The following is a 17,994-nucleotide window of genomic DNA, read 5'->3' as shown; positions in this document are numbered from 1 at the left end:
GCACTTGACAATACAAAACCACAATCTGACAAAGATCTAATCAGAAAGTGAAAACACATATGACACAGTCACAGCTAACTTTGGAACTGAACAAGAGAGAATCACAAGATGACAGTGATGAACAAATCGGGTAACAATGGAGACTCTCCTACAGATGGGCGATGTTCTAAGGCCACAAAGGGCAGTAACTTATTGAAAAACTTTGTGAGTTAAATAGACACATTAAACTACTGTCACACAAGGAAACTGCGGAATGCACAGGAAAAGGAAGATTTGAAGTGAAAGAAACTTAGATCTGATAGAGATTCTCCTATTTCTCATCCAGTTTGTCCACTGGCAAGAAGACATAGTAGAGAAGTTGGCAGCATAAGGTATAAACCTGTACGTGCTGGCCCCCACAACAATATTAAAACTACAACTATGAAACAAAACAGCTATCATCAAGAACCACAGGAAAGCTGGCCGAGTGAAAGTTCTACAACTAGAAGGAAAGAGAAAAGCACATTGAGACCGGGTAGGCAGTGCAGAGGCGCCAAGAACAGAGGTACAGAGACGTGTGCGAGGCAGCTACACCAGGGTGGGCAGTATTTTTCAATCGGAAGGGGATTCAAGCTCTCGAATGCACTGAACTCATTTATGGTGAGACTCTGGGGTCCCAGTTTCCTATGAGGAAAAACCGGACTGTCTTGCAGCCGGTCGGAAAGGGAGGGTCGCTTTCTCGTAGAGCTGCTTGCAGGGATCATTGTTGCTGTGGGGGTACGGGACTCGGGGACGCAGAGACGCAGAGTCGTGGAGACCCAAGGAGTCGAGGAGACTGCTGACGACAGCCATTGCTGTTTGCTCCGCCCTGGTGATTCTCTGAGACCCCGCCCTATTCAATTTACATCCCCACCCAAGCTGTGCCCAGCAACACAAAGGAATCACCCTCACTTTTGCAGCATAACCTAACAAACTGCAGCTGGGTCAGAAAGCTCCAAAACTTCCAAACCCCAAACAAAGAGGAGAAATCTGCTGATATCACTGTAGCTCCTGCTAGGTGGACTCACACAGTGGTTGACTAGGAGATCCAGGATCCAGGGTACCCCTGGCCAGATACCAGATTTCAACTCCTCACATCCATAAGGGACACGCTCAAGAAGCAGACTCAGTGAGCACCAAAGCCCCACTGAAGCAAGTTCTACCCCATAAGGGTGTATCCAGCACAGCAGTTCTTCCACTGCAGACTCAGCGGGTTCTCGCAGTCAGCCAAAAATGCGGAGACAGAGAAACATGTCACAAATGAAAGAAATAGAGGAAAGAAAACTAATGGAGGACATAGAGTTCAAAACCACAGTTATAAGGCTACTCAAGAACCTTCAACGAACCTCCGAGGAACTTAGTGAGACTTCAAGGATCTTAATGAGAATGCCAAAAAAATGGAAAAGGACCAGTCAGAAATTAAACATACACTGACTGAAATTAAAAATAATATATAGAGATCCAACAGCAGACTAGAGGATCCCAAGAATCAAGTCAAAGATTTGAAATATGAAGAAGCAAAAAACACCCGTACGGAAAAGCAAAACGAAAAATGAATCCAAAAATATGAAGATAGTGTAAGGAGCCTTTGGGACAACTTCAAACGTACCAACATCTGAATTATCGGGTGCTAGAAGAAGAGAGAGAGCAAGATACTGAAAGCCTATTAGAAGGAATCATGACAGAAAACTTCCCCTACCTGATGAAAGAAATAGACTTACAAGTCCAGGAAGCAAAGAGAACCCCAAATAAGAAGAATCCAAAGAGGACCACACCAAGACACATCATAATTAAAATGCCAAGGGCAAAAAACAAAGAGAGAATCTTAAAAGCAGCAAGAGAAAAACAGCTAGTTACCTACAAGGGAACACCCATACGACTGTCAACTGATTTCTCAACAGAAACCATGCAGGCCAGAAGGGAGTGGCAAGAAATATTCAAAGTGATGAATAGCAAGAACCTACAACCAAGATTACTCAACCCAGCAAAGCTATCATGTAGAATTGAAGGTCAGATAAAGAGCTTTACAGACAAGAAAAAGCTGGATTATATGAAATGCTGAAGGATATTCTTTGAAAAGAGGAAGAAAAAGAAAAAGGTAAAGTTAAAAATTATGAACAACAAAGTGACAACAAATAAATATCTATCAACAAGTGAACCTAAAAATTAAGTCAGAATAAACTGGTGAATATAATAGAAGCAGGGGCATAGAAGGGGAGTGGACTGACAATTCTTGGGGGGGAAGGAGGTGTGGGGGGTGCAGGAAGAGACTGGACAAAAATCTTACATCTATGGATGAGGACAGTGGCGGGGGGGGGTAAGGGTATGGGGTGGGGTGGAAACAAGGTGGAAGGGAGCTATGGTGGGGGGAAGAGGAACATCTGTAATAATCTGAACAATAAAGATTTTTTAATTAAAAAAAATAGAAGACATGGTAGAATATATGAATATTCTAGAAAATTATTCCCTAAAATACTGTTTTCTGACTGAACCTTGTTTAGTCAAGACAAGTAAAATTTTCAGCCGAAACGGGTTTGGCTCGGTGGATGGAGCGTTGGCCTGCGGACTGAAGGGTCCCGGGTTCGATTCCGGTCGGGGGCATGTGCCTGGGTTGCGGGCACATCCCCATTGAGAGATGTGCAGGAGGCAGCTGATCGATGTTTCTCTCTCATCGATGTTTCTAGCTCTCTATCTCTCTCCCTTCCTCTCTGTGAAAAATCAATAAAATATATATTAAAAAAAAAATTTCAAACACTGAGTTCCTCATTCACATACATAACAAAGCCATTCTTTTCTAAACCAGAAAACGCCCATTTGTTTCCTAAAAGCAAGAATCAGAAAGTCTACCCTAGAAAGCAGAAGCCTCCTAGAGATGTTAAAATAATAAAGGAAACAAAACCCTGAGAGTGGAAGAGGAACTCAGGAAGGAAGTCATCCTCACCCAGGGAGACCAGGTTGCTGTAGTTCTCCAACATCACATCCAGGTACAATTTCCGCTGAGCTGGGTCCAGGCACTCCCACTCCTCCTGAGAGAAATCTATGGCCACATCCCTGAAGGACAATGGTCCCTGAAAGAAGAATTTATCAAGCGGTCACCAGAAGAGTTCATAATGTCAGCCAACATGAAAACAGTGTTAGGAGATAAAAAAGAGAAAAAGAAAAAGAAAAAAGAAACAAAAAAGAAAGCCGTGTGAGGAGAAGAGGTTTTGACCAAGGGGAATATCCTGAATCACCCAGTAAGATCACTTTGCCCAGTAAGATTCTCTGGTATGTTTTCAAACACTAACAAATGAGGATGACACCTGTCCCAAAATCCACGGTACAGATTTTACTTTTCAGGAAAATAAACTTTTTTATAAAAAATATAGTTTATTGATTTTTTACAGAGAGGAAGGAAGAGGGATAGAGAGTTAGAAACATCGATGAGAGAGAAACACAGATCAGCTGCCTCCTGCACACTCCCCACTGGGGATGTGCCCGCAACCAAGGTACATGCCCTTGACCAGGATCGAACCTGGGACCCTTGAGTCCGCAGGCCGATGCTCTATCCACTGAGCCAAACCGGTTAGGGCAGAAAATAAACTTTAAAATTAGGGCATCAACACGGGAATATGGGTTTCTGAGGGCTGTGTTTGCATTGTTCAGGGTCCGTGGTGTGTATTTCTCAGCTGGAGATGCCATGCTCAGTTGGAAGTATAATTACTGCCTGAAGTGTAACACAGTCAACCACGACTGCACTTTTCTAAAAATACAGATTCTGATCCAGGTTCTCAGATGGGGCCCGTGTTTCCACATGTGTAACAAGCTCACTTTTCACTCGTGATGCCAATGTTTCTGGTGCATTTGTCATACTTCTGAATAAACAGAAGAGAAAACACAGGAAAAAATTCATACATAACTTTATGTTTGAAAAATTCAAACATAAGTGAAAGTATTTGTTAATGGAATTTATAGTTTTCATGGAATAGGACACATGGGAACCACAATCCTATTTGAAATTTTACTATGAGTATTCTTAGAACAAGATTATTTTCCCTTTGATAGAATATTTTGTGAAACATATTAATTAAAGTTACTAGTAAACCTTCAATTTTATTCCAAACTCGATCTACAATTAAAAAAGAAACAAACTCAGGTCGATACCCATAAAGAAAACTCATGAATATTCACAGCAGTTTCTGTAACTGAGAAGAATAAAGACAGGTAAAGCAAGTAAGAAAATATAGCTCAAACGATGCTAACGTTTTATGTAGAGACACACACTTATGAGAAGTTACCTACAATTTAAAATGGATAGAAAAAAGAATTATCATGTCAATGAAGTCACGGTTATTTTGTGATTGCATAAATTTCATGAACATCCTTGTGAATGATACCCTTTCTGTATTATAAACACAATAAGGAGATGAACTCACATAATGATAGAAAATATGTTGGACCTATTGATTCTGAGTTGCTAATTTATTTGGAAATTTTTAAATGTCATTAGTGGAGATCTATAATCATAGAAATTTAACTGAATTGGAGATATATTAATAATATGATTCTTGTAAACTTTCTGGAAAATATAAAAAGTGATTATGTCGAGTATGTCCATGAATGAGTGTAGAATATTAAAAAAATTTACAGCAAAAAGGCCTGATTGGTTGAAGCTCCCATGTCAAAAGACAGTGATATGTAGGAAATAAAAGTAGGACTTTTATTTTTTAAAGTAAATAGAAGCTAAGACGAAGAGGGGGGCTTATGGATGGTCTGTGCACATCTCTCAATAAATTCTACGATTAGGGGAGCATCTCAGCCAAGGGAATATCAGGTGAACTGGAACAATGGATATCAAGTGACTGAGGCACAGGAAAGGACATGTCATAGGAAAAATACATAAATAAGCAAGTCATTATGTGAAAATGGTCATAAATAAACATTAATTTTTGCAAGTGTCAATCCAGTGTACCGCTCATGTTCTGTAAAGATTTAAATAGCAAGTCTTTCTTACTAATCTAGTGAGCAAGTCTCTTCTCTTTACTCTTCTTTTCAGAACTTACTGACCTATTCTGAGCAGTAAGATGTGCTTTTCCTCAGGCTTATTCTAGAGCTGATGCTGCAGCCACCTGAACCTAAAAGTTATATTTCCCTTCTTCACCGATACCCGAGCCTCTGGCCCCATCCCAGTAGGGATGTTAGACATGGCTGCCTTCCAAGGTTGACCTGTCAGAGAAGGATGTTTTCAGTAGTTGAAAGTCATCAATTAAAGGTGGGAAATCTTCTTGACCTGGTGGAACCTGCAAAAAATGAATGCAGAGAAGGCTCTGGGCAAAAGGAAAAAACCATATACATTGCTAACCTTGACTATCACAAGAAAACCGGTAATTGAATAAGTAAAGGAAAAGAGCATGAATAGCACCAACATCAGGAGTGGCAGGTCCTGCCAGAACCGGTTTGGCTCAGTGGATAGAGCATCGGCCTGCGGACTGAAAGGTCCCAGGTTCGATTCCGGTCAAGGGCATGTAGCTTGGTTGCGGGCACATCCCCAGTAGGGAGTGTGCAGGAGGCAGCTGATCGATGTTTCTCTCTCATCGATGTTTCTGACTCTCTATCCCTCTCCCTTCCTCTCTGTAAAAAATCAATAAAATGTACTCAAAAAAAAAAAAAAAAAGAAGAAGAAGAAGAAGAAGTGGCAGGTCCTAAATCCACAGATGTCAGAGGAAAAGCAAACACAGCCTGTGACCCAGGACACATCTTTTACCTGACAAGCAGCCATTTGGTCCTGGTCCTGATCAGGGTCTGGGTTGTCGTCTCAGGCGAGGATATGTTGAGGAGTCACAGAATGTGCCTTCAAAGATGTCAGCTCAGCGTCTCAATCAACTCACACGACACTCACAGTCAGAAGGACCCGGAAATGCAGAAAAGGCCACCCCCTCCTGTCCTTGGTCACAGGAGAGAGTGAGGAACAATGAGCTCCTACATGGAGACCACACTGTGAGTTTGTGTGTGTGACTTCATGTGTCTCTCCTCCCAAAGACATCCACAAACTCCTACAGAAATGAGAACGTGAGCTGCTGTCCTTAAGCCCCAAACCGAACAGAGCACCCCCTTACCTTCCCTGAACAAAGCCTGCTCCCCACTCTCACAAAGGCATCCTGCAACCCTCCTGCTATCCCTGTCCGCACCTTCCAATTACCCGGAGACACCTCAGCAACCAATGATGCCCCACCCAGAGCAGCTGTCCAATTCCATGGAGGAAATCACCCCTGATGGCATTTCTTAAAGCTCTTCCGGGAATCTGAGAATTTATCTCAGTATGTTTTTAAAAAATAAATTGTCAAACAGAGAAAAAGTAAATCCATGGAAGAAACACACACACACACACACACACACACACACACACAAACACACACCACAGCAAAAAACCTAAGGCTTCTAATATTCCTTGAAAAAAGCAGCAGATTGCCCTAACTGGTTTGGCTCAGTGGATAGAGCGTCGGTCTGCGGACTGAAAGGTCCCAGGTTCAATTCAGGTCAAGGGCATGAACCTTGGTTGCGGGGCACATCCCCAGTGGGAGGTGTGCAGGAGGCAGCTGATGGATGTTTCTCTCTCATCGATGCTTCCAACTCTCTATCCCTCTCCCTTCCTCTCTGTAAAAAAAATCAATAAAATATATTTAAAAAAGAGAAAGGATCAGATGGTGACAGATTCAGGTCACCTCCTCGTTTCAATCCCAGGAAATGACAAGGAACCCATGAACAACAGACAAGTCTCCCCCCTCTGAGTGAATAAGGGCTGTAACTGGAAGCAAAATATTATAAAATTCCAAAGCCGTATGAACTAGAGATTTATAATTCTCATTAAAATCTGTATAACTAAGACAATTCACCGGTTAAATTAAATATATAAAGCCATGCTTAGGCGGCATGACTAAGTGGTTGAGACTGGACCTATCAACCAGGAGATCATGGTTAGATTCCTAGTCAGGGCATGTGGCCAGGTTGCAGGTTTGATCCCTACTGTGGGGCGAGCAGGAGGCAGCTGATGAATGATTGTATTTCCTCATTGATGTTTCTAACTCTCCCTCTCCCTGCCTCCTGGAGATGAACAGATATAGATATCTATCTATATCTATTTCTATATCTATATCTATATCTATATATCCGCAGCCGATATATCACAACTTAACCATCCACCACCCATCAGCTCACCTCTCACCCAGATCAGGGTTCCCTCCTCCCATTACTATGTGTTTCTGTCTGTGGATCTGTCTCTGTCTCCTGCTCCCTTTCTCTCCACTGTGGTCCTTTCCTGTGTCCCCCTCTCCCGCCTCTCTCTCCCCTTTTCTCTCTGTCTGTCCTACACCTGGACCATGAAACTCCTGAAACCTACTTCCCTTCAGGGGCTCTTTCTCCTGGTCTCTGAGGCTCCATCTCCACACACGTCTGCGTCTTCCCCTCCCCACGCCCGCGGCCCCTCTGCTGCCTGTTCCCGTCTGTCCGCTCCCACAGCTGCTGACTCAGGGCTGCTCCCTCTGCTCCCTCATCCCTGAGCCCCCCTTTCTGTGGACCCCTCGCTGCCCTTCCTCCCGCCCACGTGTCTGTCTCTCACTCCCTCTCCTGACCCCCCAGCCTGGGCCCCCGCCCCCCGCAGTCACCGCGCCCACAAAGCCCCTCCCTGCGGGCAGGTCGCCTCTTCAGGGGACACCGCGTCCTCCCCCTGAGCCCCCCCCATGGACACTGTGCTCCCCGGGCAGGCAGACCCCTTATTAAATGGGGGAGAGCCCAGGAGGGGGGTGCAGACCCCCAGGCCGGGAGCCATCCGGGCTCTTTGGGCGGAAAGCGCCGGGCGGCGGGAGGGGCGCAGAGGGCGGGAACCCCCTGACCCAGACTCTCAGCCCCGCGGGGAGCACCGGCGGCCCCGGGAACGGTTTTCAGCGGGAAAACCGCGCGGCAGGCGGTGGCCACAGCCACAGGCGGAGAGACCCCGGGCCGGGCCTCCGTTTCCTCCCAAAGGAACGTGGCGCCCGCACCGCGCAGCCTCCCGGACCCGGACTCACCGCTGAGAGAGGCTCCGGGGCGGGGACCCCAACAAGGACTTCAGCGCCGGCAGCGCCCTCAGACTTCCCTGCGGGGAGGGGGACGGGGAGCGTCAGCTTTAAAGACAAACACCCTCCTCAGGGGAACCGCCACCTTCCCCTCCACAGCCGCTTCCGTCTGCAAGGAACTGCGCAGGCGCCTCCCTGCGGGGTGGGCGGGGCCAGAGCCTGAGCTGAGCGGCTCCGCGATGGGGGCGGGGCCGAGCCCGGCGGCCAGGCCTGTGCAGGGACAGAGGGGGGAGGGCGGGGCAGGAGCGAGGGGGCGGCCCCGGGTCCCCGCACCTCCTCCCACAGGGACAGCCCTTCCTGGGGGAGTTTCCCACGTCATTGTCAGGGTTTTGGCTGGGGACGCGGCTGGGAAAGGATTCACAAGGGAGAGAAGAGACAGGAGCAGAGGGAGGGCGTTTATTTTACTTCTCTGAAGGGAGGAAAGGGCCAGGTGCCCTCTGTTAGCAGAAGTCACCCAAATGGAAAGTTAAGAGATAAAACTAAGGTTCAAAGTGGGGTTTAAATGACATAATTAGTGTTAAAATGTATCATGAATATGATTTTTGAACAGTAACCATTTGTTATTCTCTGCACCTCCTTCTCACAAAAAAACCTTGGTGTTCACCTAGAGCCTATCATTGAGCTGGTGACTGCAATAAAAATGGTTATAATTTATCCAAGACATAGAAGCCATATGTGAGCTAAATGTAAGAACTCTTAGATAAAAACATAGCGTTAAACCTCCATGACCTCGGACTTTACAATAGCTTAAGATATGACAGCAACACAAAAACAGAAAAAGGTTAAATAAATTAGTCATTCTCAAAATGTATGCTCAGTGCATTCAAAGAGTCTAGGAATTCAGGGAAAATACCATCTACTCTATATGATGAGAAAAAGTGATTTTAATTCACAGTTCTTGAAGCATCTAGTATCCCTATTGCCCCAAGTCCTACAAATCACCAACCAAAATACAAAGATCCCAGATGGGAAAGACCAATCTCTGCTTTCATGTCCACCAATATTTGCTTTATTTACTCAGGTCCTCCAACTTTGCACCCATAAATATTTACAAGGGTTTTATCCCCTTCATAAGTTCATCCCTTTATTATTAAGAACTAGTAGCCCAGTGCCCTCTCATCAGTTCAAGGCTTGAACCTGTCCAAAACACTGTAGCAGCTCCCCACAATAAAATTTTAATTCTGTTTCTTGGTTACTAATGTTGTGGCCCCACCCCAGAACAAAGAAACAAAGGAAAATTTCCCCATTGAATTTCTGAATAATATTACTCTCTCGGGAATACCGTGATATAAATTAAAATTGAAAGTGGGTGCAATCATCATGCTATTGAGAAATCTCAATAGTAAATGGGGTCTTTGTAATGGTACCAGATTTATTATCAAAAGATTATGACCTAACATTATCAAAGCTGAAGTATTAACAGGATCTGAAGAGGGAGAGGCTGTTCTGATTCCAAGAATTAATTTGTCTCCACCTGACACTGGCCTCCCATTTAAATTGATTTGACGACGGTTTCCGTGATGCCAGCATTTGTGATGACTATTAATAAATCACAAAAACAAACTCTAGACAGAGTGGGCATGTTCCTACCTGAACCCGGTTTTGCACATGGTCAGTTATATGTTGCTTTCTCTGGAGTTTGAAGAGCATGTGATGTTACAGTTAAAGTTCTAAGTACTTCATCACAAGGGAAATTAGTCAAGCACTCTGAAAGTGTTTTCACTCTTCATGTGGTGAAAAATGCCCACTCACACCCCCTTCATGGTGGGAGTCCCCACTGGGTGCCTGGCCAGTCTGGATGAGGGGCTGAGGGCTGTACAGGGAGTTATTAGAATAAGTTTAATCACTTTATCAGTCATTGTTTGCATCACTGTTGTTTTTATATCATGTTTTTGTTGTTTTCATGTCATGTTTTTGTCGTTTTTATATCATGCCTCTGTTGTTATATCCTTCTGTTAGTGTTTTTTTTATTAATAAATTTATATATGATTTTCATATACATTTTACTAATTTCATCTCTCACGTCTATTATAGAGAAAGGGCAAATAGCAATATTAAAATATCTCTGCTTATTAATTCCCTTTTAAAAAATATATTTTATTGATTTTTTACAGAGAGGAAGGGAGAGGGAAAGAGAGTTAGAAACATCGATGAGAGAGAAACATTGATTAGCTGCCTCCTGCACACTCCCCACTGGGGATGTGTGCGCAACCAATGTACATGACCTTGACTGGAATCAAACCAGGGACCCTTGAGTCCACAGGCCTATGATCTATCCACTGAGTCAAACCGGTTAGGGCAATTTATTCCCCCCCTTTTTTAAAAAAATATATTTTATTGATTTTTTACAGAGAGGAAGGGAGAGGGATAGAGAGTTAGAAACATCGATGAGAGAGAAACATCGATCAGCTGCCTCCTGCACACTCCCCACTGGGGATGTGCCTGCAACCAAAGTACATGCCCTTGACCGGAATCAAACCTGGGACCCTTGAGTCCCCAGGCCCATGCTCTATCCACTAAGCCAAACCGGCTAGGGCTAATTCCCTTTTAATGTACATGAATTTCATGCATCGGGCTACTAGTATACAATATAACTTTGCATCCGAAATAATAAAAGGTTTCAACTGAAAGCTGCCACGTTCTCTGGATTTCCTCTAGAAAGAATGACCAACCTTAGGCTACATTCAAGAAAGTGATAATAGATTCTCTCACATGATTGATGTTTATCTCTCTTCCTCTCCCAAATCTATCTATCTATATTTATATATATATACTAAATTTGTGCACTAGGGGGTAGGGTGGTCCCTCAGCCCGGCTTGTGCCCTCTCGCTGTTTGGGACCCCTCAGGGGATAACCACCTGCTAGCTTAGGCCTACTCCTCCTGGGAATGGGCCTAAGCTGGCAATCAGACATCCCTCTGGCAGCCCAGCAGCCCTCGGGGGATGTCCACTTGCCAGCGGGGAGAAGACCTGAGCTATAGTCGGACATCCTTAGCACTGCTGAGAAGGAAGGAGAGGCTTCCACCACCACCGCTGTACTGGCAGCCATCCACCTGGCTTGTGGCTGAGTAGAGCTCCTCCATGTGGGAGCTCATTGTCCACCAGAGGGCAGCTCCTGCATTGAGCGTCTGCCCCCTTGGTGGTCAGTGTGTGTCATTGTGACCAGTCATTCCCAGTCTTTCTACTGTTAGGGTCAGTTTCCATATTACCCTTTTACTATATAGGATAGAGGCCGGTGCACGGGTGGGGACCGGCTGGTTTGACCTGAAGGGTGTCCTGGATCAGGGTGGGGGTCCCGCTTGGTTGCCTGGCCAGCTTAGGTGAGGGACTGATGGATGTTTACAGCTGGTCACACCCCCTTCAGGGTGGGGGTCCCCACTGGAGTGCCTGGCCAGCCTGGATGAGGGGCTGATGGGTGTTTTCATCTGGTCACACTCCCTTCAGGGTGGGAGTCCCCACTGGGTGCCTGGTCAGTCTGGATGAGGGGCTGAGGGCTGTTTTCAGGCTGGCCAAGCCAGCAACTGAAGCTCCCAGCCTCTCCTTTTTTTTCTTTTATTCTGGGATTGATTTCCCTTCTATACTTGAAACTTTGTTGCTGGTCCAGCTCCGAGGCCACGGCCTGCTGAAAGCAGGTATCTGGGGTTTGTTTAGCTTCTATAATTGCAACTTTGTTGCTTAGAGTGGAGCTCAGAGCCTGGCTGCAGCAGGGAGGAAGCTTGGCTTCCTCCATCACTGGAGCAAGAAAGACTCCTGCTCACTTCATCTGCATGGCTGCCGGTCGCCATCTTGGTTGGGTTAATTTGCATATTCTGATTAGCTAATGGGAAGCGTAGCGGAGGTATGGTCAATTACCATGTGAGTCTATTATTAGATTAGATACACCCACACACACATATACTAGGGGCCAGTGCACGAAATTCGTGCACTGGGGGGGGGTGTCCCTCAGCCCAGCCTGCCTCCTCTCACATACTGGGAGCCCTCAGGTGATGTCATACTGAGGGCTTAGGCCCACTCTTTGCTCCCCTTGGGGAGTGGGCCTAAGCTGCAGTCTGGCCTCCCTTTGTGGGAGGCGACTCTGCTAATCAGGGGAAGGCACCAGCCCCATGACCCTGCTGCTGCAGCCACTGCAAATCACCACAGCCACCAAGGTGTTTTCATCAACACGGACTCCAGTCCCTTCACCATGAAAAAATGACAATTTTCCTAAGCATTTTCAAGATGTGTCTTTCATAGGATATGACATTTATTTTTTTTTATCTTCACCTGCGAATATGTTTCCATTGATTTTTAGAGAATGTGGAAGACAAAGGGAGAGAGAGAAACATCAAAGTGAGAGGAACACTTTGGTTTCCTCCTGCATGAGCGCTGACCTGGGCCCCAACCAGGGAAGAGCCTGCAATCTAGGTACATCCCTTTGGTCAGAATTGAACCCAGACCCTGTGGTAGGCAGGCTGAGGCATTATCTACTGAGCCAAACCAGCTAGGGCAGGACATGATATTTCTTAGCCCCTCCAACAGCAGACCTTCATTTTTTTCTCCAGGAGTGAGGTGGAAAAACCCTCCATCACATTCTTGAATTGTTATTACCCAAGTTACTAAGAATATTATCAGTCCCATACAGGGAGCTTAGCCAATGAGCGGTCAGAAAAGGCGTTTCCTCTGTAGTTCACACTGATCCTGGCTCAGCCCCTGCCCAGGCCTAAGGCCTCAGGCCGGGTGTTAGGCCTGGGCAGGGAATCCCAAGCCCTATATGATTGCCAGCTCTGCCCTGGCCAGGCCTCAGGCTTCTGCCAGGGGCAACGCCGGCTCTGCCTCCACAATCCTCAATCTGCGCCACAGATCCCACGGGTGGCGTAGGGCGCTGCCCGCCTCACTTTTAGTATGCAAATTTAGCAGCCATCTTCATTGGGTTGATTTGCATACTCTTCTGATTGGTGGGCATAGCGAAGTCAATTAGCATCTTTGTCTTTTATTAGTGTAGATACACACACACAGATACATATACAAGTGAGAATAAAACCTGTTTAACATGGGTAAATTCCATCCCAATAAAGAACTTCATGAGGTAACACTGAGAAATTCTTAAGGTTTCCAATTAAAATCAGGAGAAGAAATATTCCAATTATCAAGTACAAAGATGCCAATTTCTGGTCTTCCAAAAACTTCATGTTCATATTAAAAACTATAGGTGTCAGCATGACAACCTAAATGGTGGGCTACCTACGTCATGAAAATAAAGCAAAATAGACGCCAAATTCTGGTGTCAGTCCTTGCATTATCAATTCCAAACTACTGAGTGGAAGCTACAAGGCTAGAAAGGCTGATGTGGGACAGGAAGAGCTTCACATGCTGTGGTTACAGCACTGCAAAAAGAATGGCAGCCTAGAAGACAAAGTGAAAACCCGGAGAGGAAGAGGAAATAGGAAAGAAATAGAATTAATTTTTCTGAGTTCAGCCAGCAGTGCAGCCTGGGAAACGTGTCCTCTCTCCACCTGCAGAGTTCATGCCAATTCAGCATCCTGGGTACAACAATGTCACTGCTATTGCAATATTCCTCTTAATTACAGAAAATCTATTACACAGACAGCACTGTCCTTAGTTCCAGTTCCATAAATGTTACAAGCTCACGTGCCCTCAAAAAGTTTTCAGTTGATTACACTGGCACCGAAAACGAAGTAACTTTGATGATGTCATTTACAACCCTAGAAAAGTATTGTAAAAGATTCTTTGAATAGTGTTATCCTATATTATTAAAGGCTAATATGCAAATTCTCCCCTCAGGAGATCCACTGGGAGACCAGCAGATCGCTTGCTATGACGTGCACTTACTATGAGGGGGTAGCACGGAACATGGCAGGTGACCAGTGGCTGTGGCCGCAGGTGGGGAGGGAAAAAGGAGGTGGGGAGGTGGGGAAGCGGGGGAAACTGATCGGCCCTGATCATCTGCCAGCCATAAAGACCCTACCTGTGCAAGTGCACTGGGCCTCTAGTTCTCTAAAAGAAGAAAATAGTGCACCTTACAATGTATCCAATATTCCATGGGAAAGTGTACACAAGTGAAGTCCATATAATATTCAACAGCTCACAGATGTTTAAGGCTGAAAAAATCAACCCCATGATTTCACACACAAACACTAGGAATAAAACATAACAGCATCAAGTGATATGGGAGTAGAATCACATTACTTCCATTTCAAAATACTCCAATTGATTTTAATATAAAATAGGCAACACTCTAAGAAACTGTACATATGGAAACATCACTTCTTTTGATATGGTCAAACATACAAAATATTAGCGAACTACATTTAAAGTTTGGAGGACACTATGTAATAAACATTCTGATTTAGGGCAATACCTGAAAGGCATTATGGCGACCTATCTAGTGTGAATTCAGTGATACTTTAAAATTCATAATCAATTACATATTTCGATCAAGTTTGTACATCTTTAAAGTCACTTTAAGGCACAAATTCCTTGGAAATTTGTAAACTGTACAGTTTGAACAAAAGTCCTCCCTCCTATATCATGAATGTAGAATTACCCAATTACATTCCCTAATACTGACTGAGACTGTAGGTCCAACTATATGATTTCCCAGATTCTTCAGATTTAAGGTTTCCCTCTAGAATGAATTCCAATGTGAGGAATAATCTACGGATGCTGACTGAAAACTTTAGGACATTGTTTACTGTCAGGGCCAGCCTGACAGGTTGAGCCCGGCTGAGGCAGGGAGGTGGGAATTGAGAAAAGAGAGAGAGACAGGAAAGGGGGGTTGGGAGGACTACAGCTCTCGAGGAACTGAAGCAACTTTATTAGCCACACAATCCTATTTATACATAACACACTGAATAGCAGGTCTGTCAAGAGGAATGTATTCTTTGTTCCTCTTAAACTCTAAGGGAGGGACAGAATAGAAGGACAAGTTCTCAGTACAGCATATCTCAGTAAATAGTAACAGACTTCTTGGTAAGCCATGAAAGGCTGTTCTCATTCTACAAAGGTTGCTCTTATTCTACTGATAATCGCCATCCAAACAAGTCTGGGAAAACTGTGTGGGTAAGGGTCCCAGCCTTGCTAGCCCTTTCATGTGCAAGGACCTTGCCAGCTTACATCTGGGCCCCAACAGTTTACATTTGTATTGTTTCTCCCCAGTATGAGTTCAGGTAAGGTTTGCATTCTGAGTAAGCTTTGTCAAATTCTTTATATCTGCTGGGTTTCTATCCAGTAATAATTATGAGATGTAGTATGACATATACAAGAAGATAAACACTTTGACATATGCCTCAAATTTTTCAGGAACTAATTTTATCATTCTGTGAAGCTTCAACCATGGTTCAATCATTGGCCAAATACTTAATATTATTGATCTTTCTCTTTAGAATGATGCCGAAAATGTTACGTTTAACCACAGGTTAAGGGTTTTCTCACATTTTTTTTCACAGTCTAAGACTTTCATCCACTAAATAATCTCTGATGTTCAGTAAATTTTGATCTTTGGATAAAGGCCCCAACCCATTTTCTACATTTGTAAGGTATCTTTTTGTAATAAAGTCTCCAAGTACAGTAATATCTGAATGGCTATTAAAGGCTTTTTACATTTTTCACATTCATAAGGATTCCTTCCAGTATGAATTCTGTGATGTCCAGTAAGTTCTCACAGCTGGTCAAGGACTTCTTACAACCCTCCTCACATCTGTAAGACTTCTATGAAGTTTGAACTCTCTGCTGTACTGTAAGGCATGAACATTGATAAATGGCTGTTACATTCTTTACATTTGTAATGTTTCTCTCCATTATGAATTTTCCAATGTCCATTCAGGTTTGCTGCGTCAAGGAATCCTTTACCACATTCTGTATACTTATAAGGCCTACCTTAAGTATGAACACTTAGATGATTAGTAAGACTTGCATAGCTGATAAAGGATGTGCCACATTCTCTATATTTCTAAGGCTTCTCTCCAGAATGAACTCTCTGATGTGTATTAAGAGAGGAGGAATGACTAAAGGCTTTGCCACATACTCTACATTTATAAGGTTTCTCCCCTGTATGAATTCTCTGATGTATATTAAGATAGGAGTAATCGCTAAAAGCTTTGCCACATTCTCCACATATATAAGGCTTCTCTCCAGTATGAACTCTCTGATGCCTCGTAAGGTGTGAGAACCGTCTAAAGGTTTTGCCACATTCGCTACATTTGTAATGTTTCTCTCCATTATGAATTTGACGATGTTCATTCAGGCTTGAGGTGTGCGAAAATCCTTTACCACATTCTATACATTTATAAGACTTCTCTCCTCTGTGAACTCTCTGATGTGAAGCAAGGTGTGAGGAGCTGACAAAGGATTTGCCACATTCTCTACATTTATAAGGCTTCTCTCCAGAATGAACTCTTTGATGTATAGTAAGGACTGAGGAGGTGACAAAGGACTTGCAACATTCTCTACATTTATAAGGTTTCTCTCCCGTGTGACCTCTCTGATGACGAGTAAGGGATGAAGAATGGCTAAAGGTTTTGCCACATTCTCTACATTGATAAGGTTTCTCTCCTGTATGAACTCTCTGATGTGAATGAAGAGAGGAAAAATCGCTAAAACCTTTGCCACAGTCACTACATTTGTAAGGCTTCTCTCCTGTGTGACCTCTCTGATGATAAGTAAGGGATGAAGACTGGCTAAAGGTTTTGCCACATTCTCCACATTTATACGGTTTCTCTCCTGTATGAACTCTGTGATGTGTATTAAGACAGTAAAAATTGCTAAAAGCTTTGCCACATTCTCTACATTTGTAAGGCTTCTCTCCAGTATGAACTCTCTGATGTGTAGTAAGGTGTGAGAACCATCTAAAGGCCTTGCCACATTCTCTACAATTGTAACGTTTCTCTCCATTATGAATTTTCCGATGTTGATTCAGGCTCGAGGCGTTAAGGAATCCTTTACCACATTCTCTACATTCATAAGATTTTTTTCCACTCTGGATTTTTTCCACTTCATTTGTCTTGAATATTTGACTGGAAATTATACCACGAGGATTCCATTTGTAAGCTTTCTCCCCAGGATGAATATTCTCTTGTTCAGTGTAATTTGTAGACGGTTGAAAAGACTGGACACATTTATTTCCTTTGTGTGTCATCTCCACAATAGGAATAACCTCACGTATTTTGTGATTGGACCTTGGGTCACAGACTCTTCCACTTTTATAATGCTCATCTGCAAACTCACTCCTCCAATGATTAAGATATGAGACTTGCTTAAATTTTTTCCAGTTTTCATTCCATTGATCACAACTGTCTCCATTATGTGTACTCTGGAAGTAATGGGACATGGAAATACCTTTACTGACATAATTTCATTAAACATGTATACTTGTTCCATAAGAACCATTTTGTGATACTCATTAAACCAAGATGGTTTTACACAAAAGCTCTCCTAATTTATTAAAATTATACACAAAATTAAATACAAAATATCATTGTCAGAGGAAAAAGAATGAATCCTTGTTTAAAAGATTGCCAGCCCTAACCTGTTTGGCTCAGTGGATAGAGCAGCCGTGGGCAAACTATGGCCCGTGGGTCGGATCCGGCCCATTGGGAATGAATAAAACTAAAAAAAAAAAAGACCGTACCTTTTATGTAATGATGTTTACTTTGAGTTTATATTAGTTCACACAAACACTCCATCCATGCTTTTGTTCCGGCCCTCCGGTCCAGTTTAAGAACCCATTCTGGCCCTCAAGTCAAAAAGTTTGCCCACCCCTGGGATAGAGTGTTGGCCTGCAGATTGAAGGATACCAGGTTCAATTCCGTTCAAGGGAATGTACCTTGCTTTCAGGCACATCCTCAGGAGGGGTTGTGCAGGAGGCAGCTGATAGATGTTTCCCTCTCATC

General features: G+C 43.9%; 2 protein-coding genes across 6 annotated transcripts in view; both read right to left on the bottom strand.

Moving 5' to 3' along the window:
* The window catches only part of LOC132216134 (zinc finger protein 883-like), a 79,361-nt gene extending 71,138 nt beyond the window's left edge, over positions 1-8,223 (bottom strand). For 3 of the 5 annotated variants that reach the window (XR_009448704.1, XM_059665240.1, XM_059665247.1), the window contains exons 1-2: positions 8,061-8,223; positions 5,762-5,941 (exon numbers count right to left, since the gene is read on the bottom strand). Coding sequence is in view for 4 of the 5 variants with exons in the window: in XM_059665240.1 (XP_059521223.1) it covers positions 5,762-5,776 (15 nt within the window). In the remaining variant the exon portion in view is untranslated. Of the gene's footprint in view, positions 1-2,959; positions 3,087-5,761; positions 5,942-8,060 lie in introns of all 5 variants that reach the window. The other 2 variants (XM_059665239.1, XM_059665249.1) reach the window with 1 other exon arrangement.
* A 6,659-nt stretch (positions 8,224-14,882) lies between these two features.
* LOC132216108 (zinc finger protein 383-like) overlaps positions 14,883-17,994 on the bottom strand; it is a 115,912-nt gene continuing 112,800 nt past the window's right edge. The window contains exon 5 of the mRNA XM_059665199.1: positions 14,883-17,414. Coding sequence (XP_059521182.1) covers positions 16,056-17,414 — 1,359 coding nt within the window. The 3' untranslated portion in view covers positions 14,883-16,055. The remainder of the gene's footprint in view (positions 17,415-17,994) is intronic.

Source organism: Myotis daubentonii, chromosome 15 (genome assembly GCF_963259705.1).
Source record: "Myotis daubentonii chromosome 15, mMyoDau2.1, whole genome shotgun sequence".
NCBI lineage: Eukaryota > Metazoa > Chordata > Mammalia > Chiroptera > Vespertilionidae > Myotis > Myotis daubentonii.
The sequence above is the reverse complement of the archived record's forward strand: the minus strand, read 5'-3'. Positions and strand labels throughout refer to the sequence as shown.